At 36.1% G+C, this 27,924-nt stretch overlaps 1 protein-coding gene across 6 annotated transcripts in view; it reads right to left on the bottom strand.

Annotated features, from left to right (window-relative positions):
- The window catches only part of SLTM (SAFB like transcription modulator), a 43,990-nt gene extending 16,424 nt beyond the window's left edge, over window positions 1-27,566 (bottom strand). For 2 of the 6 annotated variants that reach the window (XM_022579620.3, XM_089904597.1), the window contains exons 1-8: window positions 27,280-27,565; window positions 26,239-26,326; window positions 15,527-15,591; window positions 12,677-12,874; window positions 11,729-11,776; window positions 4,074-4,101; window positions 2,261-2,729; window positions 1,589-1,638 (exon numbers count right to left, since the gene is read on the bottom strand). In XM_022579620.3, coding sequence (XP_022435328.1) covers window positions 1,589-1,638; window positions 2,261-2,729; window positions 4,074-4,101; window positions 11,729-11,776; window positions 12,677-12,874; window positions 15,527-15,591; window positions 26,239-26,326; window positions 27,280-27,441 — 1,108 coding nt within the window. In that variant the 5' untranslated portion in view covers window positions 27,442-27,565. Of the gene's footprint in view, window positions 1-1,588; window positions 1,639-2,260; window positions 2,730-4,073; window positions 4,102-11,728; window positions 11,777-12,676; window positions 12,875-15,526; window positions 15,592-26,238; window positions 26,327-27,279 lie in introns of all 6 variants that reach the window. The other 4 variants (XM_089904604.1, XM_022579622.3, XM_022579627.3 and 1 more) reach the window with 4 other exon arrangements.
- Window positions 27,567-27,924: the final 358 nt, after the last annotated feature.

The following is a 27,924-nucleotide window of genomic DNA, read 5'->3' as shown; positions in this document are numbered from 1 at the left end:
TAAAATCACTTACAAAAATAAGATCAGAGACCTCAAAATCCTTTAGAATAGGTAAATGGTTATATGTATTATTTCTGCACTATTTCCATACACAAATTATGGTTTCATACAGATAAATGCCATTTCTTAAAATACAGGCCTGGTCAGTCATCCTTCAGTGCTTTACTTCAAATGTGCTATTATAAAAAAGGAATTTTCATTCATTTGACTTTACTTGGAAAACAACTCTTACCCACTCTAAGGGAAACAGTATCTAAGCAAACAAAAGTAACAATTTTTATAACTTTGCATTATTGGAGTAAAATGTTTAATGCTTTAAAAATTACAAGCCACAAGTTTTAGTTGAAGAACTATTGTCAGCGTACTTATGAGACAACATATGCCTGACTCAAATATTTTAAATATTAATGGTTGCTGCATCTGTGTTCTTAAGAAATGTAGTTATCAAGCGATCTGCTATGAAGTGTTAACTGGAAGTTTATGTATCTTTTTTATTTTACCAGTAACATTTAGGCCCACGTACTTCTCTAACTACAGAAAAAACAATTTAATGACAGGAAAAAGTTAACATTTAATTAAGACTACACTAGTCTTCTAAATTTAAAGGATAACAGTTAATACATTTATTATATCTTATCCATTAACCAAACTGTAAGGAATGTGGGTAATACAATTAATTAATTGTCAATTACTAAACCTATCACTAAAATTTCTAATTATTAAAATATACCAACAAAATATACTAAAAAAAAGTATAAGGAACACATTACTTTTTCAGGCACTCGAGGCATTTTCAGAATCTGTAGTACCTAAATGGTGTCATTTTCCCTTAAAATGCTTTTTTAGAATACAAGAAATATTTTTCAACTATACAGCATATACAAGATGACACTAAAGCACATGACCAGGAGACAAACTGAGACTGAGACTTCCCAGTAACAAAAAGTAATCAAATAATGCACCTTTAAGCTCACAAAAATTAAAATAAAACTACTTTTCTACATAAAACTCTCATCAATGCAAAATAAGTCAAATAGGAAGTAAATTCCGAAGAATTAAAATACTGTATAACTGGCTATCAACAGAAGTGTGCCCTGATTTAAAGAATCAAGAAAGTAAAACCAAATGTTAGGAGACTGACTTTCTTTCAGCTCCACAAATATACACAAATACTGTTTATACCACATTTCCTACTAGACAGAAAGGGAAAAGACTGTGGTGGTGTACAGGGGTTAAAAGTGACTGCAATCAAAGATAAAATACTTGAAATTGTAAGAAAACAAAATATCGGTTATATGAATATTCCATACAGATGCTTAGAACACAACGTAAAAAACACAGACCAAATATATTTTAAGCAAATTCATACCAGTTTACAAATTAAGTAATTAAGAAAGTAATGCTTTAATCACACTGAGAATTTGCTGTTATCTAACTCCATTGTTTACATAAAGGCCATCGAAAAATTTTAGTATGTCAATTTTTGAGGACTAAATAATGTCAAAGGAAACAAACCCCAGGCAATTATTACTTTTTAATGAAAATATGCAATTTACCACTGAAATAAACAGGGAAAGAAATCCATTACCTTTGTCATCTTTGGATGATGTCTTGCTGTCTTTAGATTCCTTTGAAGAGCTAAAGAAGCAAATCACCAGAAGAAAATTGAAAAAAAAAAAAAAAACACAACAGAAAAAAACAAAAGAACAAAAATCGAACAGCTTGATATTGACTATATTTCAAATAGTGCTATTCATACAAATTAATAATTCCAAAGGCCTAGATTAGGTTATTTGATCAAATGATTCCCTTAGGATTCTTGGACTGATTTTCCCCAAGATGCCTGAAGATCTAGATTTTCTGACAATTCTATTCAGTGGATATATGGCCATCTTCTCCAGATTTCAGGACTGGGACTTGACTTCATTTTGTGTTCTTAGGACTGATAGTTGTTCATTAACCATCATCACAAGGATTTTTAAAAATAAAACACAAAAAAATTGTCAATTTGAAAAAAAAAAACAACAACAAAAAAACCAAATATATGCTGACAATTCGACAATGCAATCAGTAGGACACACTGCATATTACGAAGATCTTGAATTTTTTTTTAAAGTAACTTATGACGATCAAAAATATTATAGGCAGGATCATAAGTACTAATTACTGTACATGGTCTTGAAGCCACCCCCTTAATGTAGAGTGATCTTATTGAATGCTGGAATTCAGTATCGTAAAGAACTGACATAGAAAAACAAACCTCTTTGCTTGACCAGAGGCCCCAGTAGACGAGGGCCCTTTCTTCAAAGTATCCTTTTCTTTGTCTCCAGATTCTGCTTTCTTAGAACTTTCTCTGGCTTCCTTCTCGACAGGATCACCCTTCACGCAGTCTTCCTTCTTACCATCTTTATGGTTCGCATTCATCTCATAATCCTTGCTTTCCTTCTCCGGGCTCTGTGCAATGACGTCCTGCCCATCTTTTGGCTTACTTGCTTCAGAATCTGTAATTTTCACATTTTTACCTGTTTCTAGGAGGTCATCACCATCAAAATCCAGAGTGATGGCATCTTCAGCCTGGATTGTGACCGAGATGTTGTCATCCTCAGCTTCTTTCACAGTCGTATTAGCTTCCATCTCTTCATGAGCTGTGTGATCAGCCTCAGCTAGGTTCCCTTCTGAAGGAAGAGGTTTAGATACTTCTTGTGTACCATCACCAGAACCTGCTATATCTAAGAGGATTTAACAGGAATAAATACGGCAAAACAAGAAGTTTAAACAATTTCATATTCATAAGCTAGAATAGGACCTAGAAAATATAAAGCCAGTTATTAGCACTGATGGAAGGTTAGGAAGAAAAACACAAGGGTATTAACTAACATAAACAATCCTTTACCCAGGATCACTTATTCTTCATGGAAAAAAAATGATCTCTAAATACAAATACCAAATAACAAAAGTGAAGAAGTGGTTCCATCCTGAGGATACCAGCTCTTCATTTCTGGTTATAAGTTAATGGCATATGGAAGATTTTTTTCCTCCATGAGAGAGTGACAAATGTGCAGATTTGGTATTCAATGTTCAAATTATCTTGGGATTTAACTCTTGTGACCTTCATAACTCCAATGGTGACGTCTTGAAAGGTCACAGTCTGAGGATACCAATCGGTCTTCAAAGTATTCAGGGCCTCATCTTTTTCGCTCTTCTTATTCAGTTCTTGTGTAGTCCAGAATCACATGGAAAACTGCTACAGGAGGCTCCAAAGATGGCCTGCTCCATTAACGTTTAGGAAAGTGGTTATTTCCAGGCTTCATCCTGTCCAGTCAGTCCTGCAATTACCATCTTCAAAGATGTCTTGCATTCCCCCAAAATAGAAAGGCTTCGGGCATCTGAGATTTTCAGCTGGTAGCTTTACTTCATCATTTCTTCTAGGTTTTTTATTCTTTCTTGCTTAGAACCCTGTTCCATGTCCTTTCTAGTCCAAAGTAGGAGGATCCTTTGACGTCTTTCCAAGAACTCTTCCATAAACCTCATACTGACCACGTATTTTGCTACTGGTGTCCCTGCAATTGTATTGGATGAGATAGCTCTCCTAAACTACTGAAACTGTCAGAAGACTGTACGAAATTTCTCTAAGCAGCAAACAAAAAGTCAGTCTCCTGGTCACCCAACATTTTTAGGGCTAATTGTAAAATTAATTATCCATTACATACCAGGACTCCCAATAAGCACGTATGAGTTACTGCAGTGCCAGTCTTAAGAATGTAATCAACTTACCGTATGCTAGGAGTTATTTTTAAAAATAAAATTTAAATTGGGTTAAGTAAAAAATGGCATTGTCCACTACAGTAACTGATATGTACCATTAAGTTAGAACATATCTTTAAAGTGTTAAAAAAAATTAAAACCAATTGAAAAATAAAATCAAGGTGCTACCTTAATTCACTAAGTTGATAAATTTGAAAATAAACTCATTTCAAAAATAAGATTTCAAATAAGGAGTGTTTTATTTTCACATAATTTACTGTTTTTCTAAATGTCACCAATTTTTAAACTCTACTTAGCATCAAACATACCTTTCTCATTTTCTTCTTCCTCACCATCCTGAAATTCAAAGAATAATCAAATGTAAAATGAATTCATTTAAAACTGGATTTCAGTAATAGTACAAGATCTATCAAGTTTGATTGCTGAATGATTTTAATAATATTAGAGACGCCTATCACTAACAAATACAGGATATTCCAATCAGAACTGAACCAAAACACATTTACAGAAATGTAGCATATGTCTGGTATACATGATTTTACACAAGGAAACAGGCAAATCTGTCAATGATTATATCAACAATGAACTGGATTACTTAGTTTCACTACTCAAAACTAGTTTAAATAACCAGACTCTTACTCATATCAAAAAGCCACTAGGAATTCCCTGGCCGTCTAGTGGTTAGGACTCGGCGCTTTCACTGCTGGGCCTTGGGTCCGACCCTCGGTCTGGGAACTAAGATCCCGCAAGCCGTGAGGCGCGGGCCCCCCACCGCCCCAAAAAAAGAGGATGCAAAAAGACGCCAATAAAAAGCCTGCCCTGATTATTTTACATGACTCGGCTCAAAGGCACTCTTAGGGCATACTACTCAAAATGTACCAGAAAATCTAACATGAAAACATATACTTTTCAAGGGATGGAATGCATATTAATAAACAAAAAACACTCCCTTCTTAGGCATCTCAGAAGTAAGAATGACTACAAGAGTAGTTTCAAGTTCTTCATTCCTTTTTAATCTGTTAAAATGAATTCATAAGCTGTCTCATATACAATGGTGGTCAGCCACTTTAAAAATGGTATTTGTGCTAAGGTAATCAAAACAAGTAACACAATTTTTTAAATGATTGGCTTTAATTTTAAAATATGTGATATTTCAATTTTAAAATTTGTGACATCACGTAATCTAAAATTAAGCATGTGCTGGCTTGAAAACAAGAATAGCACAGAGGGGAAAATCTTTATTTACTCTACACCAAGCTAATACTACAAAAATAACTGAATTATAGCAAAATAGAAACATTTCCCAAAATTAAAGATCATAACAAATAAGCTAGTAATATGCATTATAATCTCAGTAATGGAAAAAAATTAAGGAATGTTTTAACTTATAACTTTTAAAATAAAAGCTGAGTAGAAGTAGATTGTTTTTAGTCAAGGTGGTGTGAAGCTACCGTACACGAAGCCTTAGAGTAGTGGTTCTCAAACTCTGAGTCTGTATCAGAATCCCCTGAGGACTTGGGATTGAGATTGAGATTGCTGAGCACCAACCCTAGAGTTTCTGATTCAAGTCTGGAGTAGGGCCTGGGAATCTGCATCTCTAACAAGTTTCAGTGACGCTGATGCTGGTCCAGGGACTACACTTTAAGAACGGTGCCTTAGAGCGACAGCCTAGCAGGGAAATTAGACTGAAGGCAAAACTGAACTGTAAACAAAATTTTAAATGCCGCATTAATCTTATAACACAATTTTAGATTCATATAAAAGCATGCATTCCTTAAAAATGTCAAATATTTTACCATATGCTCAAAATTAACATTTGGGTAACACACATATTTCTGAGAAGTCATTTTTAAAATAATTTTTCAACTTTAACACATAAGTGCCCCAATTAGGGAATGACCAATTGTACTGCAAACTAAAGTAACATGAAGGAAACTGAAAAACACTAAAACAATTAAGCCATAAGCTTAGGAAGTAAAATAGTCCAGAACAAGTAGATTACTGACTGACAGCAATATGAATCCTATTATTATATAAGTCCATTATACTGTGCTCTAATAAGCTCCTAATTGTTATGCTGGAATTTAGTTTTAATCATTACATTTCTAATGTGCAACATTTGGAAAGGAAAGAAAAATGCTTTAGCTTGGGTGGAGTGGTAGGCAGTGGCAGCAAAGGAAAGATGAGTTATGCTGGAATTACTGATAAGTCTTTTTCTCCCAAACTCTTTTAGTCATTTATCTCAGAGGGATAAATAAACTGGAATATCTCAACTTTTACTTAAAAGCAGAATAAAGTAACTTAAAGAATGCAACTTGCCTCTCCTTTATCTACCTGTGATACAACAGCACACCACTTCCAAGATATTGTTTTAGAGATGCAATATTGATATGTTCAAGAAAAAAAAATGGCCAAAGTATTTGCCATTTTAAAAAAAGTAAAATTTTAAAAAATACTGTGAGGTAAAAAACAAAATCTTTCTGCCAATTAGAAATATTATTTCTAGCTGCTAAAATAATTGGTAAGGTTTGCCTTACTTTGCTCAAGAGTTTTTAGGTATCTATCCTAATTACTCAACAGGTCTTCTGAAGGGTTTCACAACTTTAGTTTCTCAAAATAGTAGTAACACTAGCCTTACTACATATACTTAAATGTTCCTAGGAAAGGAGTCTGAGCCAACTTCCAGAAAACAAACTGATTACAGTGGGGGTGAAGCACAAAAACAACTAGGGTTAGTAGAAAAGATGAGCCACACACTAGTGCATATTTGCGTTATTGTTCAGTATGTGCAGTAAACATAGCACTCACTACTAAGGTTAAACCATTCCTTACAATAAAGAAACAAACCAAGAAATACAAGAAAGACAGTGGAAATTTTTCCCTGTAAATGATATATAGGCGCAGACATGACATGTACCTTATTTGAAAATAATTTTCCTCCACTGAAAACAGATGTTTTTTCAGAATAAGGAATATGGTAAATAAGTAACCACAATGAAAAGCATCCTTTTAAATTAACTACTTTTTGTGCTAATCTTGAAAAAATGTATTTCACATATGAAAATGAAAACAAATGTCTATAATGTTCATGTTGTTTATCTTTGTAATGGGATCTACAACCCTTAAGTCAAATGTGAAAATTAATACAGAAAGCTTCTCTATTTTTATTTCATTCTAGGAGCAGCAATGACTCGTGAGAGATAAAGACAAGCCTAGGACTTGTTTTTCAGTTAACAAAGTGTTTACTATATACCCATTCTATTACCTTCCCCTAGGTTAATCTTGTGATACATGTACATATATGAACCAAGTAAGAAGACCTCTTCTGGAAGGCCTCCTTTCCCCTGACTTGTATATAAACACTGTATTCAGTCTAATTTACAATAAACCTTCAAGATAACCCTAAACCACTAACTACCTGCTATCTATCTGGCAATACGCTAAAGACTGTGGGAAATACAAAATACCTGGCACATAATAAGCACTTAACAAATATTTGTTGAATGAATTTACTGAATAAATGTAGTGTAAGACGCTACTGTTTTTAGGTGGAGGGACTGAACTAACTGCAGCACTGTGTAAGTACAATGGAATTCAGAAAACAACAATTACGAGTGTGGAGTCATTTAGTGAAAAGAATACCAGACTAGGCACCATGAGACGTAGTTATTTATTCTGTCTTTACCACTAAAACAGTTTTACTCTGTGGCAGTGTCATCTACCTAGGTGAATTTTACCTATAAAACAGAGATAACATATGACCTAAATAGGATATATAGAATTAAATAAGATAAGGGGTGTAAAAAGTTCTCTGTCAACAGTAAAGCACTACATGAGAGAGAGCTTTATGGAAGAGACAGAGATAAGTCTGGCTTTGAGAGGTATGTAGACTTCGTATGACAAAAAAAGGGAAGGCCCTTCAAGTTAATGAAACATTAGGGGCAAAGGCAAATGGAAAAAGGAATATACATGATGCAATCATAGAAGATTGACAAGATTGACACTAGAGGAAATTTTTAAGAATTAAAGCATTACCAAATACAAACATTTTGGAGAAAATTTTCCAAACAATTCTCAAGTAACTGATACCTTCAAGCAAGTAAAACAATACTACAAGTAACCACTAACTACACATGTACTATGTGCCAGGGTATATGATTGATCTTCACATCACTCTAGCAGGTAGGACTTACAATGTTCATTTTACGGACATAGAAATTGACTAAGAAAACATGCCCAAACTCACAATATTATAAGTAACTAACAGAATGCAAACCAAATTCTACCTGGTATGACAAACTGCTTAGAGGCTAACACCCGAGAGCTAAAGATTTAAGCTTCAAGTCAAAGCCTGAAGACTGGCTTTAAATAAATATATCGCTATACAAAGGCACTGCCTATTTACTTATATTTTTAAAAACAAGTAATAAAAGGATAAATCCTGAATTTTAGAAAGTTCACCAATAAGGGGACGGGTGAAGGGGACTTTTTTGAATATATCCTGTCTCTTAGATTTGACTTTGGAACCATGTAAATATTTTAAATAATTATAAAATTAAATTTAGAATTATAACTTTTTATTTTGAAATAACTATTGACTCACAAGAAGTTACAGATTAAATTTTTTTAAAAACAATACTTAAACATTGAAAATAAAATGAAACAAGTCAACCTAAATATGTATTAGTTGGTGATCATACAGAAGACTAGTCTAAAACAGTGATTTGTTTGTTCCTAGAGGGGTACATCCTTAGGAGAGATACAAATAGGGAGAAAAACCTTAAATTATTTTCAGAAATCACACTGGTGGCGGTGTTGGTATTATCATTCTAGGACTATTGTATATACACTGTGAGATAAAGAAAATAATTAACTTAGAAGTATCCTTATGAACTCAAAATCTATTTTATCTTAGAAGTAAAAACCAACAAAAACAAGCAAACAAAAAACACATTCTCTAGCACTGTACATTGAAAAGGCCTAGAAAACATGAATAACCCAGTGGCAATGAATACCCCTACCATGGAGATTATTGTCTTGAAATACCATTTACCACTAAAAGGAAAAAATGGCTAATTACAGGTCTGGAGCAGGAAATGGAACATCTTTACCAGAAAGCACAGAAGCAAAGACTACTAGGATCATGTTGAAAGGACTCAAAAGCCAACTTGAAGGGTTCTCACTGGCTACAGATGGGACAATTTGAGCATTAATAAGGATAATAACTACAATGGACTGAAATACATTAAAAATATTTAAGTCCATGAGTTCAAAATGAAACTATGGGAGAAAAAGGAAAAAAAAAAAGAACCTCATTAGTCACTATTGGAGATGCTCATGAACCAGCTCATTATTTTGAAAATTGGTAAATAAAAGAAAAATAATCAAACATATATCCCGCCTTTCTTTGTAAATGGTACCACGGGGTAACCAAATAGCAGGTGAGAGGTTTCTCTTTCCAAGGAACATTCCAGCTAACAAATAAAGAAAAAAATGACAGAATTAGAATATCACCACTTTGATCTCCCTAAATAACCAGTGCAGTATGGATCATCAATGATTGGTACCATCACCAAGAAGATACAGTCAAACATTATGTGTATCCAAATAGAAGAATACAACACTACCTGGAAATTAGCTGTATGTCTTGCAGGGATGGAGACAGGGGTGCAGGAATCAGATAGTAAACCTCTGGATCCTATAACCAACTTACCAATTTACAGGAAATACAGTAAACAGAGTTGAACGAATCCATAGGAATGTAATCAGCAAAATACAGACTTTGGAAGCTCTATGACTTGTCAAACTATGCTAGATGCTCTTTTTGTAAATATTTTTATTGAACCAGCCATCTCCATTCATTTACCTAATGTCTGTGGCTGCTTTCACACTACAATGGCAGAGTTGGATAGCTGTGACAGACCATATGGCCCACAACGGCTAATGGCCTTTTCTACCTGGCCTTTTAAGAAAAACTTTGCCAACTCTTGTTCTATAGGATAAACAACTCAATTTCTTTAACAAATAAGATAGTAGGGGAAAAAAGATGGAGAGAAAACCTAGAGATTAAAAGAGGCCTAAAAGACATTTCAATCAATCACAATGTCTCGATCTTATCTGTATCTGGATTCAAATAAAACCTTTTTTTAAAAAAAATTTTGGACAACTGAGTAATTGAAGATATTAAAAATCGTGTTTTAGCAGTAATAATGTAAAAAATAAAAGAGTTCTGAAATTTTTACATACTGAAATTTTTAAAGTGAAATACGATGTCTGGAATTTGTTTCAAAATAATCCAGAAAAGCGGAAGTGAACAGAGGTATAGATGAAATAATACTGCCCGTGAATTGATAACAGCAGAAGCTGTGTGATGGGTACACTCTATGCAGTATTCCTTAACACACGTAGTAAGACAATACATTCATTAGTCATGTTTAGAAGCATCAGATCATGATGGAACTCAGATACATTCATATATATTTCTAGATATTCCACTATACATCATTTAGGAAGAGGAAAAAGGTCATTTTACTTAAAACTTCTCTGAAGATGTAACCTCCCTTTTGATATGATAAAGCAAAACTTGCCCCTTGATGAGAAGTATATGTGTTATTTCATTCTCAGGATGGAATGGGAGCAAGGCCAAATCTAGCCCATAAAAATCTGCAAAAATTAGAAAAAGGCACTCATTCCTTAAGATACTTCTATCTGTTAAATTTCTACAATAAACATATAATCTATTATGAGAATGGGGACCCTTAGATGTGATGCTTTCACACACTCACAACCTGTGCAACTGTAAGAGAGGCCCTTGATGAAAATTAAAAAACTCGTTGCCAGAGAATATGAAGAGTTCAACTTTACCTTTTTGCAAATTAGTAATCTATAAAAGGTACTCCTCCCATCTGGGAGTTGATCTTCCTCATCTACTTTCCATCATTCAGAAATGAATGTACCTGAGGATAGTATGGGGGACAAGTCTACAGACTTTCAGAGTCCTAATATTTCCTTCCTGAATATTCCAAATTACCAAAAACATTTCTCCCAGAAATGCAATTTCTCCCCATTGCAATAAACACAGAGAGCCAATATATAGCCTCACCAGCATTTCAAAGGCAAGAGAGGTGCAGGAAAGAAGGCATGACCAGAGGCAATCAGCTAAGCAGTCTGTGAATATACGCCCCATTATACACTCTTCCAGTAAATATTAGAATGAGGAAAAAACACAGCTGGATCACTATTTTTTCTAAATCTCGTAAACAGAGGGAATCCCTATCTCTATTTGAAAGTATACTATTTAAAGAGGGTACATGAACAAGGCATTCTTGAGTACAGATATGAGAAAAAGACAAAGGATAATTTTTTAGTAGAGAAATTGAGCTATAAATGTGTTTATAGCATCTGTACGTCATACTTTAAAATGTACACTATGCGTATCACATATACCAAAAACAAAATCTAATACAGAATAGAAGAGTTGTCATTTTCTACACACACATACACATACATACATACATACCCCAAGTAAATTAATTGAACAGAGATTATCATTTTTATACTATGCCCATCCTAGGAGTGTTAAATTAACAAAATTCTAAAGCTTTGAAAAGGATATTAGTACTTTTAAATGATTTATTTTATACCAGAGTGACCAAAAAAAATCAAGGAGTGTGAAGGCTTCCCAAAAGACTGGTAACTAGAGTCATGTTTTATACAAAGGATAGACTGTTTTTATTTTTATTTTGAAAATGGTAGGAACCTTGTTGTAATAACTTCCAATTACCTCTATGGCAACAGAAATTTCAGCTGCCACTTTAAAGTATTTTGTATATACCACATAAGTAACTCAGTATTAAATTTAAGGCAATTTTATGAATTAAAGAATTATGAAGTCAAAATAAGATGCCTTTTCCAAGCCCTTCCACCCACAATATCAAATTCATAGGACTAAATGTAAACTTACTTGGGCTGTTAGAAAGGTATCATCTTCACCTTCTTGAGCTTCAATTTCCTAAGTAAAAGGGTATACAATAGCTTTGCTTTACAAAATATCTGGGTAACATGAGAATGCTTTTATGCTATACCCGATTATCATTTGCCTCATGTTCTGTGCAGGGTCTATGGATACCATGGGTCCTAAGTCAATGCTTAATAATTCAGGCTATATTTTTTATGCCAACAGAAATGCTTAGTCACATTGATAAAAGAATTAGAAAAATGTCCTTCATGAGCCCTTCATTTATTAGGCTAGGTAGAACGAAGTGTTCTAAGCATGAATACTGACCCCCTAATCCCTTGATTTTCTTAAGATGTACTAACACACTTCAAAGCAGGACAAATGATCTATTTCATTCAAAGAAAAGATTTAAAAATTATATGCTTTTAAGTTAAAACTTCATAAGTAATTTCCCCACCCTTGATAACAACCAAATAAATGCAAACTAGTCTTTTGTATCTTCTAAAGTAGTAAAAACAAAACAAACCAAAACTACCACCTTATAATGTTAGCAAGGTCAGAGTTAGATTGGTACACTCATTCATAGCAGGGTAGTAAACAACTTAAATATCCCAAATTAAAGGAGTAGCTATTAGACACATAGAAAACAGTCTAATAAACTGTGGTGTAACACTAGAATTATGAAGTCATTATGATATGTTATGTGAAAATATTATATAGAATAGCAACTTATAGCATGATAACTACTAGGTAAAAATATATACATATGTGGAAGATAATAAGCAAAAATAAAAGGGTCATCTTAGATGGTAGGAGTCTGAGTGATTTATAAATAACTTTAAAAATATATTTTTTTAAAGTTCTGTGACTTTCACATTGAACTAGAAAAATACGTTTTTATTATTTAGTACTTAATTTAACTGTGTCACATTTTAAAAAAAACTGGCTAAAGACCTGACTTTCGATGTCCTCTTTTTCTATATCTTCTATTGCTTCTGCCTCTATTAATTCATGAGCTCTCTTGTTCTCTTCTGCAGAAAGTAACTCCTTGGAATGCACATTTTCTTCTTCATTTTCACCAAATTCTTCAGAGTCCTTTAGTTCGTCATTTCCATCTTGTTCATGTGCCTCTTGATGCTCCAATTCACAGTCCTTTTAATGGTAAGAAAATTTGGTACAACTCGAGGCAAAGTACTATAGGCTATCCACCAAACCTTTTTGGTAATTTACATCTCTAAATGTTTTCACTTTTATCATATTTTGACATTATTCCCAAAGTCAAAGTTCAATCATTTTATAGGACACACTAACTGTGTCTTTAAAAATAGAGGGGGTCTAAAACCAAGGTCATTAAACTACGCATCTGAGTTCCCAAATCTCTTACACTGAAATACATACACACTAACTGGATTGCTCTCAAGTTCCAGTTGTTTAATATTTACCAAATCACATACTTGTATGAGCCATCCTTCAAGACACGGCTTCAAAGAAATGACTTCTTTTCTCCACATGTCACAGTTTGATTTAACTTCAAAGACCACGGAAATCTTACATACGATAATATAAAGTTTATTTCCAATTAATAATAAGGAATCCCAACTGTTACACCAATGTCTGTTCTTAGAAAATATGCAAATAATTAATCTAAATGTATTAGCTTTGAAATCTACCACTATGCCACAAAGCCGATTAAGCAGGGGAACATAGGTTGGGATTGCCTCTGTGAAAGAATATCTGTTTGCCCTTCAAAGTTTAAGGATACAAGGATACCTCAGTAGAAACCAAGAAAAGCAGCAATATGCCTAGTTCCCTCTTTGATTAACTGCAGAGAAAGGGTTGAAAGCAATGAACATCCCTTCCTCCTTTCCTATTCTCATGGTACATCTAGCAGATTTAACAAAAAGTTTCTGAGTTAAAAGGGGAAAAGTGCAGGGGTATAACTATTAATCATTCATAGCTGAACTGCAATGAGTGAATAGAAATTTCTGGTGGGCACCAAGAAGAAATACGATTGTTTTGGAATACTGAGTGCTTGGGGAGCAGGGCGTCTCTGGGACAGAGGTTTAACCAGCTTCACTACCTATGGGTGGAGGAACGTAGGGGATTGAAAATGGAGTAGGTGGTTGGTTATATGATGGTGGAAGAATAAGTGCAAAACAAAAGAAAATCACAAGGGAAGTCACTGAGGGAACTTCATCTACTCTGAAGTGCCAACTTTGACCATTCTCCTCACCTATAAGTAGAAGTAATTCCTATAGTATTCATATATCTAAGCAATAGGTGATATTTACCCACCACTACTGTATAAATTCCAAAATTGCCAACTCTGAGAAACAGGGAAAGCATATTCACTTAATTTCTATCAAATTCATCACATACGCGGATACTTCCAAAGGGAAAAAGAAATATAAAGAGAGTGAAGATATATTTAAATAGTATTTTTTAAAAGCTCTTTTGTTCTTCTAGACATTATGAGACCAGGTTCATTTAATAATTACACAAAGGCATCCTCTGCAGTACATATAAGAGACAGCAATATTACATCTCGTAATGTTTCAAACGACTGAAACATTTTTATGAACTGAAGAGCTGAAAGGAAGTTAGAAATGTGAAAACTAAAAGGGTTTTTACTAAGTCACAATGCTTTTCCAGCTTATGGGTAATTTTGGCTTAATCATGCACTCACTAGTGAAGATAACTAGAGAAAATAAGAGCAAAGGAACAAACCTAATGGAAGATATACCACAAGGATAAAAGAACACAAAGACTTAAGAGTTCTTAAATGCTCAAACGAAAGCTGGTTACAGACATGCAATCATCAATTTTAATGGATCCCTGAGCAAACATTTCCTAAACTATCTGACTGCAGGGCTAACTCCTCAACCAAACATCTCTTTCTCTCTGTGCCTGCCCTCAGAGTGCAAGATACAAAGCGTTGAGACGCATGGTGCTGTGTGGCTTGTGTGTGTATAACGTAGGGAGGGTAGAGAGCTAGACCATAGGAGAGATGGGTGGGTGAATGGACATGAGCTGGCTTCATGGTGGAGCACATAGACATCTCAAGATGTTATGGCAATATGGCCTAACTGTACACAGAAAATGGAAATACATGGGGTGTAAATGTACATAATTTAAGAGGAACTATGCTCATTAAATAACTCCTGCAAATGCCACACTACCTAAGATCTAATGATCAGTAAATAGCAGATCACACTTCATTAAAATGAAAACAAACAAAAAAAAATCTAACTATGATTAAAAATAACAGTAATATAGAACTGCCACAACCTCAATTAAAATTAAAATACTTCATATTTCTGGGTGGTCAGTTTTAAAGTACATTCTTTTTTAGCCAATAAAGACCTGGCTTATCTTTAAAGGGCAAAACAAATTTCTTAATCTGATCTTCACCAAGTAGCAACACATCAGCAACTCTCTCCATTTTAGGGACTACATTTTTCTAAGTTCTGTTTGTTATATACGAAAGCTAATGCGATGGGCAGTACCTTGTCCAGGAACTAAGATAACAATTGTCCTGTAGCTGTTCCTCTGGCCCCTATGTCTCAGATTTCTACTTAAAGGCTCGGACAAACATTTTTTGCTTTGTCTCATTTAACTAAAGATAAAGTTATTTATTATATTTCTCAACTATGAGAATTAATAAGATTGACAATATTACATAAGTCTCTATCATTATTTTACCTACATATTTCAGTGTCTATTGTTCAAGTAAAATGCATGAATTCACCATGCAAAATGCTAGGCTCAAAATAAACATCTTAACCTGTGTAATTAACACTTTACCTTGACAAAAGCATCATCTTCCACAGAAGCATCTCCACTCAACTCATCTGCTTCCTGTTTTTTACCTGCGAAAGAAGGAAAATGGGCTAACAACCAATATTTTATTACTTTAAAAGCAAAGAACATTCAGAGAAGTTTACCCCGAGGTACCACTCTCCACTCCCAAATCATCTGACAAAGCTAATGCCAACTGCTTATAAACCACCTGGCCACAGCTGTCCCAAACAAAAAAAAAGCTTTATTAACAATGTCATGCTGTTTCATTTCACTAAAATAAACTGTACAATTAATCCTACATATGAACCCATCATCTTAACCGACTTGACATATGAGGTACATTTTTTACACGACTCAAATTCTCTACCTCCAATTCTCCCGGAAGTAGCAGCACCTTTCAACAGTTCTCTCCTATTTGTATACATAACCAGACATCTGATAGCTAAATTCAAGACTCATATCCCCCATAAAGCCTTCCCTAAGTTCTCCTTGTCAACAAGCTTTCTCTAAAATAAAATTCTCACACTTGACACCTCACAATCCATCAGCTGATTAGATATTGCCTTGTACTCTCAAGTACATCTTGCTTCACCACTTAAAAAAATACCTTAAGTACAGTGACTGCTTTTATGCTTATTTTGTGTCTCTCCAAAGGCCTAAATATAAATAGCGCTGGGCGCTTAACATAATGACTGATTTAACTGATTTAAGGCAAGTAGAAATTACTTCAGACCAAAAACTGTTAAGAGCTTCTAGATAGACTACAGGCCTCCCTGACCCAACCCTCATCTTCAAAACTTTGCAAATTGGTGGTTGGAATTTTAAAAATGTTTTAAAACCGCATCAGAAAAAAAAAGTTTTCCACAGAGCCAAAGCTAAAAGTTTGTGTTTTCAAGCTAGCCCACAAAAATCTACTAATTAAATAACCCATAATGTATCAGAAATGCTGTAAAAAAAAAAAAAATCACAGCTGCTAAAATTTTACTATTAAATTTTAAAATTTTTATTGATTTTGAGATGTTAATGATTCTTTACTGAGGCTAACTAATCAACCTTTCCTTTGCGTAAAACGAGTTGCCATGTCTCAAGCTTCCATGACCCCCAGAGTAGAGGGTTTAGTTGTGAGGTAACTGTAAGAAAAAAGTTAGGATGCCTCCCTTTCCCATGTCTCCTCACCAGCTCCTATCTTCCACCTACTCCCAATTTGAAATCCTTTCCATGAATGAGAGATAAAAAGTGAAACAAGGGCTTCCCTGGTGGTGCAGTGATTGAGAGTCCGCCTGCCAATGCAGGGGACACGGGTTCGTGCCCCGGTCCGGGAAGATCCCACATGCCGCGGAGCGGCTGGGCCCGTGAGCCATGGCCGCTGAGCCTGCGCGTCCGGAGCCTGTGCTCCGCAACGGGAGAAGCCACAGCAGTGAGAGGCCCGCGTACCGCAAAAAAAAAAAAAGTGAAACAAGATACTGGTCCTTTCCAAATATGTGAAAAGATTAAGAGTAAAGAGTTTTCTTTTATCCACTGAGGTAAAAGAGGTCTTCATGTCCCTGAGGGCTTGTGTGAATCAAAAGAGAAACAAAATGTTGAGCTTAGTGGTATTTATATTTTAGAGAAAATACAAATTAGAAGTTACTATAAGGGCAACAAGAGAGCTGTTCCTTCCTTACAAAAGAAAACAGTATCAGGTGAGAAAGAGCTCACTAAATTGTTTTATCACGTTTAGAGAAAGTTCCATAATATAAAAACTTTAAAGATGCTACCTTTGAGAAGAAATAAGCTTTTTAAAACTATAGGATTGGGACTTCCTAGTGGTCCAGTGGTAAAGAATCTGCCTTCTAATGCAAGGGACGAGGGTTTGATCCCTGGTCAGGGAAGTAAGACCCCACACGCCACGGGGCAACTAAGCCCACATGCCACAACTACTGAGCTGGCGCGCCACAGCTACTGAGCTGGCGCACCTCAACTAGAGCCTGCGTGTCACAAACTACAGAGCCCATGCACCACAACTACAGACCCCATGGCCCTGAAGCCCATGCACCACAACGAAGAGCCACAGGGCTCAACGAAGATCCCGCGTGTCGCAACTAAGACCCAATGCAGCCAAAAATAAATTAAATAAGATAAATAAAATAAAACTATAGGATTCCACCCCCCAACACACACACCACCAAATAACCTATAGAGTAGAGTTTTTGGGTGAACTCCTTCAGATCATTTGCAAATATTATTTACTCTTTACAAATATAAAATGCTTTACAATTTGCAAAGCGCTTTATTTTTTTTTAATTTATTTTATTATATTTTATTTTTGGCTGCATTGGGTCTTCATTGCTGTGCACGGGCTTTCTCTAGTTGTGGCGAGTGAGGGCTACTCTTCGTTGCAGTGTGCGGGCTTCTCACTGCAGTGGCTTCTCTTGTTGCGGAGCACGGGCTCTAGGTGTGCAGGCTTCAGTAGTTGTGGCTCGCATGCTCTAGAGCGCAGGCTCAGCAGTTGTGGCTCACGTGCCTAACCGCTCTGCAGTATGGGGGAATCTTCCCAGACCAGGGCTCAAACACATGTCCCCTGCATTGGCAGGTGGATTCTTAACCACTGCGCCACCAGGGAAGTCCCGCAAAGCGCTTAGAAAAAAAAGGTCAACTGATTTTTCCTAGCACCCCATGGTACATAGAGCCGGTAATCACAATTTTACAAAAGAGAAAATGAACCCAAGGTTATACAGCTTGCCCAAAGCTAGTAAATGGCATTGTCAGAACTGGAAGCCAAGGCTTCTCTTTTCCAGTCTTAAATTCTTTCCACTTCATCTTACTATGACCTACTTAAAAGACATTATTCTAGTAAGCAGTGGTTAATTAACTCAATTTACAGATACCAGCTTTGAAATGGCAGCCCTCATCATAATGACAAGCTACATATACTATGCACATTCCATGGTGAGTTTCACTTGCCTTAGTTTACTTAAAGGAAAACCAAATTACACTACATCAACCAAAACAACAGCAGTCACTACCACTGCTTAAGCAGCTTCCACAGTGCAGACACTAGGATAAATGCTTCATGTGCATTAATGCATTTATTTTATCCTCTTAACTAGCCCCATTTTACAAAACAGGAAACTAATGCTGAAAAGTTAATCAGATTACAAAGTTAGTAAAGGTAGCGCTTCAGTTTAATCCCAGGCTTATTCCCACTCCTCAAAAACCACAAAACCATTGATGTTCAAGTAGCTACAATGTGCCAGTTGTTAAAAATGTTATCTCTTTTAGCATGAACACAGGCTCCACAAGCCACATCCATAAAATTTTAACATGTGAGAGTCACAGAAATTATGTAACTTGCCCCATGACAAACAGGCAACAAGAGGCAGAGGTACATAAAAAGGTCCAAGTTTGCTATCCCTTATTGTTTTTAACAGATGTATCACATGAAAGCACTGGACACAATGTGTCATAAGCTTGTAAGCATAAAAACCACAAGGAGGAGATTTTCAAACATACAGTGATGAAACTTTAATAATAACCTGATAGGTACATAATATTTAAGAAAACTGACATTTCACACACTAGTTTTTGACTCCTCTCATGATCTGTAACTCTGCACTTGTTTACACATGATGAATTAGAAACTATACTGTAATTTCTTCCTTTATGAAAAAAAGTATCACCCCTCCACCATACAAAAATAATTCACATCTTAAAAAGTTATGATGTTCATCATCCAGCCCAGAACCTAGTACAATGCTATATAATAAGTAGATACTCAAGCATTATATATATCCTGACTGATAATGGTGTAGGTTATAGGTTGGATGCTAGCAGTAAACAAGGTCTGGATTTCTATTCAGAATTTCTATCAGCCCTCACTGGGACAAAGGTAAGACGTGACATGCCAGTCAAACTAGCATCATGTGCAACCCCATCCTGTCAGTAAGGACTGTAAACTCCAACTTTAACGATGTTACAAAGTACATCGACAGATTCCTAACTTTTATGATGTCACAGATAAGAAATAACTTAAAAGAAAAATCAAATCCTACTTAATTCAACAAGCACCACCAGCTTAGGCACATTTTTGTACAGTCAGTAATCGTTTATACCCCATATCCCATTTAAGCCTGTGCTATGAAAGCTCCTACAACAAACTAATAAATGAATCTTTTGTCCTTCAGGGAATCTGGCATATACCACAGAAATGGGAATTGATCCAAAGCAAAGTAGCACCACCAGGATGCGGAAGCTAACTGAAAGTGCAATGTAGTTGGAAGCCTAACTTTAATGCTCTGAGGAACAAAACTAGAAAATAAACTGAGTAGTAAAGATAGTCTGAATAGCAAAATAAAAACTGGAAGCAAAATTACTTATCACATCTCAAAATATCATAGTAGTAACATATAGTTATTTTGAAATTTCACTGCAATGATTTTAGGGTCAAAAGTAAAATGGTACAGTAAAAATGTATACACCAAAGGAAGACGACACTAGAATACCTCCTTAATTATGCAGCATTGTTTTTATGGGTCCACAAATCCTTAGTGAAACCACTGGGGTCAGACATGTTTCAGAACTGTCAGATTTTAAGAGAGTACAATAGTGTCTATACCATTTTTTAATTTAAACCTCCCAGCGGCTTCTGGAACAGTTTCTCTCAATCAATCACGGAAACATTTGTGCAATGAAATATATGAATATTAACATCAATTAGGATAAATCAAGACTATAAGTAGCCTCACTTTTGCCACCAAACTTAAGAAAAAACTTCATTTTCAGAATGTTTGTATTTCAGAATTAACAATAAAGAATTTTGGATGGCAATTTGGTTTTCTTCTTCAAAGGTAAACTGGTCCTTACAAGGTTTGGTAATTTTCCTTTTCAAGTTCAGAAATACCTCCAGAAACAAAATGAAACAAAAAATCCACTTAACAAGTAGATTTTAAAGTAATTTTGCCAAAAAAATTTTGTGGCTGAGTAACTTTTCCCTAAACATTTACAGAAGCTATGAAACGTAGAAAATGCTCAGTCATAAAATTTCTGTGGATAAGAGGGAGGAAGACTCAGAGACCAGGCCAAACTGAACAACACTGATGTTTCCAGCAACAACCTCTCCTCAACTGTATGAAATCTTAAAATAATCGCGTACTATGCCTTGTGTTAACCATTTGCATATGTGTTTTAGTCTCTCTTCTATTAAAATGGTATTTCACTAATGAAATCAGTTTTCTAAAAGGCTTTGCACAGTGTCCTAAACATAGCAGTCATCCAATAGGTCATTTCATTATTTTTTTAAAATCTACCATAAAGATATTTCATACTCATTATAATAAAATAAATCTGGAACACACCAAATGTATATTTTTAAAAATCTCTTAACTGTGTCATCTAAAGACAACCAAACTGAACATCCACACACACTTGTGAGCATTTGCACAAGACTTTAAAAGGCAGCAAGAATGTAACTTGAGTTCTTAACGGATTACTTTTCTATCCTATCAATAAAAAGAAAATAGCACTGCTTAGCTCAGCATTATTGTGAGCATCAAATAAAGCAATGTGAAAGTGTTTTGAAAACTGTAACAGAGAACTAATTGCAAACTGACAGGCAGAAAGAGATGAATGAAAATGATGCTAAGTTTTAAGCAGTAATCTAGAGCAGCCAGTGGTTCTTAACCCTAGCTGCATGCGAATCACCTGGGGAACTTTTAGAAAATACTGATTCCTGGGCCCCCAACACAGTAACCAAAACCAACTCTCTGGGGGGCAGGAGCCTGGTATCTGTATTTTTAAAAACTCAAATGACTCTAATGTAGAGCAGACTGAGCATGACTGAAGAAGTTGGAGAAGAACATAAAAGGTTACCGTTTTCAGATTCTCCAGACTAGAAAAAATTTAAGTTCTACCTACCTTCAACAAAACACCTTGAGTAGGTATGAACCGGTATTAATTCTCGACAAGGTTAAAAAAAAAAACAAAAAAAAACCTTAAACATAAACCTCCTATGAGTACACGCACGTGTACATATATACCTTAGATCATGTTATCTGTGATAAAATCCAAGTGGTGGAATTACGGGCAATTTTCACTTTTTTGTACTTTTCTGGATTATCTAATTTTTAAAATGAAAACAATTCACTTTTATAATGTGGAAAACAATTCTGTAAAGCCATAATACAAACTACTATTCCAGGTTACCAGAACTGCCACATAAGGCTAACTCGGGCTGTGGAGTTTATGGTGTGAATGGTTAACTCCCAGAATTGTACCACACCGAGGCCCTTTTATTGTAATGTGTGAGAACTAACTTATAGTTGATTAAATAAATCAGCGAATTTCAGCCTTAAACCCTAAGCCATTGTTCAGTCTCTTCATTAAAGTCATTTCTGATGCCACCAACTGATAATAATGACTGCTTTTTCCTCTAATTCCTGGACAATTCTCACTTTATTTTACATGAGTTCATGAAAGAGAAGAAAAAGTCTGAAGTCTTCTGTCCTTAATTCAAAATGCCTAGGAGATGAATGACATGGGAGAAAGACACTGTCATAAAGTGCTAGAAAATTTTATCTATCTCCCCACCAGGATCCTTGACACACACCATATTTGACACAATAAAATAGCTGAAAAAAGTACAAAAGTGCTTTGATGATAAACATAATCCACCATATACAACTGCATAAGTCAAATGAAGGTTTTAATGGCTGAGGTAAAAGGGCCTGATTTTGTGAAATGAAAATGACATACACAACTTCTGAGGTTGGACAATATTCCAGCAAAAGCTATGAGGCTTTCCAACACAGCAACAACTTGGTGAGGGATAAAAGGCGAGTGCCATGATTCACGTACTCTAAAAGTAAGTACATTTCACAATCAGTGTTTAAGGAGAAGCCACTAGTGCTGTTGAGAAAAGTACCTTAAAAAGAAAAACTGTTTGGAAAATAGTAAAGACTATTAATCTCTGATAGACTGCTGCCTACAAAGAAATATGCAATTAAAATAAGCACCAAAAGAAATATTTTTAAAAGCAGTTGTTAAGAAAGTCATCATATGGCCCTCAGTATTCATTCAACAAACCTGTTATGTGCCAAGCAATATGCTAGGCATTACAGAGATTAATGTAAATAAAAGACTATGTCCTCACCCCCACAAAGCTTCTAGCCCAGTGGGTACCCAAAAAAGATTTATGACAATTTTGTCCCCAAAATGTTTCTCAATGCCACAGTTCTGATTAAAGTTTCCTTAACATCCAAACATACAACAGTTTAAAAAAAAGCAAGCATTACAGTGCACTATGATACTAAATTATATGAAATTCATTTTATGTGGTTGATTACTATATTCTTATTTGGCATACAAATTTTAGAAAGCTTTACACAGTAAACATGTAATTAATTATACTGAGTGTGGTACTTTCCACACATAATCAGGCATTATGTTTGGATAAATCTGCAACCCCAAAATATACTTGTTTCTATAGTGGGAACAAAACAAATTTTATATAGCAGTTTGAATCTTTTTTAAACCTGCAAGTACTGTAAGTGAGTTTCAATTCGGTAAGTACTGATTACATATACTTCTGAATATTGCACTGATTAACTACTTAAAGTAACTTTGGCTGAAGTTTAGAGGTGACTCGAAAGGTTGAATATCCAAAAGAATGATATGCTGTTTACAGGTGAACCGAAAGAAAGTTTACATCTATAATCTCTAAAGAAGCTAATGAGGAGTTAGCTCTACCTGTTTAACCGCTTTCTTAACACACACCCAAATGATGACAGTAACTCTCACTGGTGAAGCGCTCTTCTAGGTTACTTATTAAAAATTTCATAGCAAAGAGAATGTGAAAAGACTCAGAAGTGAGAGCCAATCTAAGCTTAAAATTTCACCCCACTAACTCTATGCAAATAGATTTTACAAATATGTTAACCATAAATATTAGGACCCGCTATAACATTATCAACATTTGTTACAAGTTTGTGAGTTTGTGCTTGTAATAACAGCATTTTAAAAAATATTCTACAATATACTTAAGAATGCAGATTCCTTTTCCTCTAATCTATCAAAACATAATCATTTTAACACAAAAAAATTGTTTGAGAAATAGTGACCCTGCACTTATAAGAGAACGAACTTAATATTTCACCTAAGTAACTTTTCAAGACCCATGAAGCTTCTCTTGCCTTATCATTCAACTTCATTTAATTTTATTGCTACATTAAGCCACATCATCATAAGAATTATTTATTTTGCCTAACAAGCTATTAAATGTGGTGTCTTGCTGTTGTCTACATGACTGCCTCTAAGTAATCCCTTTCTTTATTCTTATCCTTTTCTAGTATTCCCAGCTAAAGATATCCATACTGACTGAGGACCTATGAGTTTTCCTGTTCCTTCCTTATACATCTATTTTAGCTAAAAAAAGAATTTTTCTTCTGGCTCCTAGCTACATATAATTATTAAATTTCAGAATTAAGAGACCCTTACAGATGGTCTAGTAAATTTTCCAATTTTATAAAAAGGAAGTATACCCATTGAAGGAAAAGTAGTATGACTGAGATGCAATTACTTTTAAGATAGATACTGCTAAGTGAAACAAGATGTGACAAAAAGAACATCATATTACAATACTATTTAATTTCTTGAATCCTTAGTTTTAAAAATCTGTTAATTATTAATATTTTTAAAAGTTTCCCTATTCAAATTTGATGTCTAAAAATTATTTTTAAACTTAATTTAAAATTTAAAATAATCTTACTTATAAGCATCTTAACTGTAAATTAATTCAAACTAGGTTCTTAGTTTGGGATTTACATTATGTTCTTTCTCATTCACAGGATTTTCAGAACAATGATAAATGGAACTCAAGGAGACAAGAGCTATTTGTCACACATGTGCCAGAATGAGTCTCATGAAGTACTCAGTTGTAGTGTGCTGCAGACACACAATTAATGTTACGACTCCTGACTAAATACTACAAGATACCTTAACATCAGAGTTATGGAAAAATTAAATTTCAAGTATCCTTATAATCCATATAAGAGGAAAAAATTAACATACTTTTATATATATATACACACACATACATACATACACATATACATATGTATACTGAAAAACTTCTTAAAACGGTATATTGCTGAATTTATTGCTAAAGGTAGGATGAGTGAAGTTCCTAATGACTAAAAAAGAAAGGGATACACAGAGAAATTAAAAGTAGGTGAGAACGAATAAATCAAATGAGATTTACTTTACATGCTAAAATCAGTAATCAGCTTAAATATAAATTTGGGACCATGATTAATACATAACATCTATCAAACTACCACAATATGCTAAATAAATGACATGAATCAAAATCATTATAAGAAATCACAATAAGAAACATGGTTAATTCCTGATGTACTTATTTCTGAATTTTTTATGCTTCCTCATTTTGAAATTGCCTCTGAGTTTGTCAGCAGAGGCTTCTCAACACAAGCTTCTCTAACACAGGGAAATGTATCTCTCAAGGTGATACACTGAGTTAAGAATTACATTAAAAGCCACAGATTTTCAAGATAACTTTGTTACTCCTCTAAACACCATTTCTACCTCTGCCATTCCCATCCCATCCAGAAAATGCTTCTTTGCCCTTTTCAATTTCCTTTGGCACAAATAGGGCGCTCTTGCAAACCTACAAAAACTCTCAGTGAGATGGCATCAGGATGTGCCTGATCCCGATACTCATGCAGATTGCTTACGATCAAGCTTGACTATTTCCTTCTTTTCAAGGTTAATCCATTCAACCATTTTACTCTAGTTCCATCAATCTGGTCTACAGCAGAGTAGCATTTAGGATCACTTAAAGCAGTAAAGAGTGTTAGGTTTTTAAAATGCTGCAGCTGCATGGAACTTGTATGTAGGTACCAGGATCCAGATACCCACATCATGCCCACCCTCTGACACTGTCCTTATAGGACTGAGGGAGAAATCCGTAATTATTCAAGTAAGTATTTCACTTACCAGAACCTTTCAAATATATCTAAGTCCCATTTATATTGTTAAAATGTTAATTTAAAACAACCTTTACCTATTCATTAAATCACCATATCCTAGAAATATATTCTGGCCTACTTTAAAAGTTATAAAATCGAAATCATTAACATATTCCTATAACTTAAAACTTTTTATTTTTAAGCTAATTAGTCATGGATTTTTTCCCTACCTTGTTAGTATGATTGGTAAAGGTCTTTTTGAATTTCACTGAAAATTAGAATGTTTAATGGCATAAATGCAAAATTAAGTTCACCAAATCAAACAAAATACTAAACACAAAGGTTATAAAATTTTAATATACTAGAGAAAACAGCAAGGAGCCAAGGTGAAAGATTTGGTAGGAATTCCATCAATACTCTGCCAATTGTGGGGCAAGGTAGACATGTATTAAACCGTATTTTATTCTTCAGGTCTTCACACTATGAAGGAAGAAATATTATGGAACTTGACTTTGTAATTTTTTCAGAAGCAAGAAAGAACTGGTCTCACTTTCAGGTCAGCTTCAGCCAAATCTTAAGGGCTACTAGTCACCCAAAGCCTGGCAACAGTAACTTTTCTTCCTTGACCCAACAAGGCAGAGTGCCAGAGGGAAATAGCAAAGAGTAGCACTATATAAACAGGGCAAGTGGCACAAGAGCAGAGGCAAGTTATATAACCAAAATATATTTTAAAATATGTTTATAACTCGTAACAACCTTTGCCTTTGGTTGGTTTCTTGTTTGGAGTATCAGTTGAAACAGTTAATTCAATATTATCTGGATCGCCTCCTTCCTCTTCAATAGCCTACATTAGAAAGAGAAGTTAATATGCTACACAGTCTATCTAAACTTATTTTAAAAAACGAAATGAAAAAAAAATTAGCAAACCTCAAGCCTCAAGACATTAGAATTGCCAGTCATTTCATAAACCAACCTCACAAAGGAGCAATTAAACTACACGAGAGAAACTTTCAGGAGGAAATATCATTAGGTATCAAAATCACATGGAGTTTTACATATTACCCAGTCGAGAAAATTAACTAACACATATTATCATACTGAACAAAAGTCTAAATATTCTCGATTGCAGCAAAGTTGCTAGCTACGAAAGTAAAGAACTAAAAGGAGCTTTCCTAATTTCTCTAGTACAAACTTATTTCTCCTCTACTACAATTCCAACGCTCACTCAAACCAGAAAGATAATCAGGGAAGAAAAAGATTATTGCGCTAATGCAAAAACTGAAAACCCAGCGGAAAACAAACCCTTTCTCTTACCCACCCATCAACTCCCACTACCAATTACCCCCCAATATGGGGAGGAAACGGTTGGACACAATTAAATGGTAACTTCGCAGAAGTCACCAAAGTAACCAGTCCCTACGAGGCCAAGAAATGCACGCGCTCACCATCGCTAAAGGCTGGGGACCGAGCGCCTCCCGGGTCTCCACGATCGCCCTTGGGAGGCCGCGCCGGCCGTCCGCAGCCTGGCAGAGACGTCCCGGGGGAGGCAGGGGTGCGCTGGGCTGCGGCGGCCGGTCCCGGGCGGCTCGCGGGCCCCTCGCAGGCCAGGCCCGGCGCGCGGGGGCGGGGGCGCCGCGAGAGGGTCCTCGCCCTCCCGCGCGCGCGGGCGCCGCCCGGGACCTCCCCACCTCGCCGCCCCGCGGGCCCCGGCGGCTGCGAGCGGACGGGGGCTGCGGCGGAAGTGGGGGCTCCGAGGCGCGGCCTAAGCTCGCCTTCCCGGACCTAGCCGGGCCTCACCTGCTTGAGTCGGGAAACGAGCACAGTCTTGACTCCGGTGATGTCCAGGTTCCGCCGTTTCAGCTCGGACTTGAGATCGATGACCCGCAGATCGGTGATCTTTTTACATTCCGCCTGACCTGAGGCGGCCGAGGCTGCCACAGCACCGGTAACGGCAGCCATTTTAGAAGAACAGCGCGCTGCCTAGGCAGCGAGTGATCTGCAGGGCGGCGGCAGCAGCTCCAACTTCAACTCAGGCCTCGCCGGCCGCCGGCGCCGCACAGCGCTGCGCACAATGAGCCACTAGCCCCGCCCCCTGTCCGCCACCCCGGCGCAACCTGCAGCCTCAACCAGCACCCGGATGAGGGGCGCGCGTGCGCACTGGCGGGAGGCGGGGGATGGCGCCCAGCGCGCGCTGCGGAGCCGGACGCTGCCACCTGGGCGGTGCGACCACTCCCCCCCCCCCCCCCGCCTTGCGTGGACTGGGAGGTCAGGCGCGTTCAACGGCACCAACGTCCGCCGTGCCGCGGTTCCCCACCGCTTCGTTAGCCATTTTCTGGAAGTGTCTCGAGTCTTGAGCAACAGCAGTGCGCTGGGCACTCTCGGCATAGATAGTGCGCGCGTCACTCAACGCAAACCAAGGGGCGTGTGCGCGCCCTAAATCTC

This window comes from Delphinapterus leucas, chromosome 2, assembly GCF_059928025.1.
Source record: "Delphinapterus leucas isolate spDelLeu-1000000601 "Yukka" chromosome 2, BTC_Dleu_Yukka2, whole genome shotgun sequence".
NCBI classification, from domain to species: domain Eukaryota; kingdom Metazoa; phylum Chordata; class Mammalia; order Artiodactyla; family Monodontidae; genus Delphinapterus; species Delphinapterus leucas.
The sequence above is the reverse complement of the archived record's forward strand: the minus strand, read 5'-3'. Positions and strand labels throughout refer to the sequence as shown.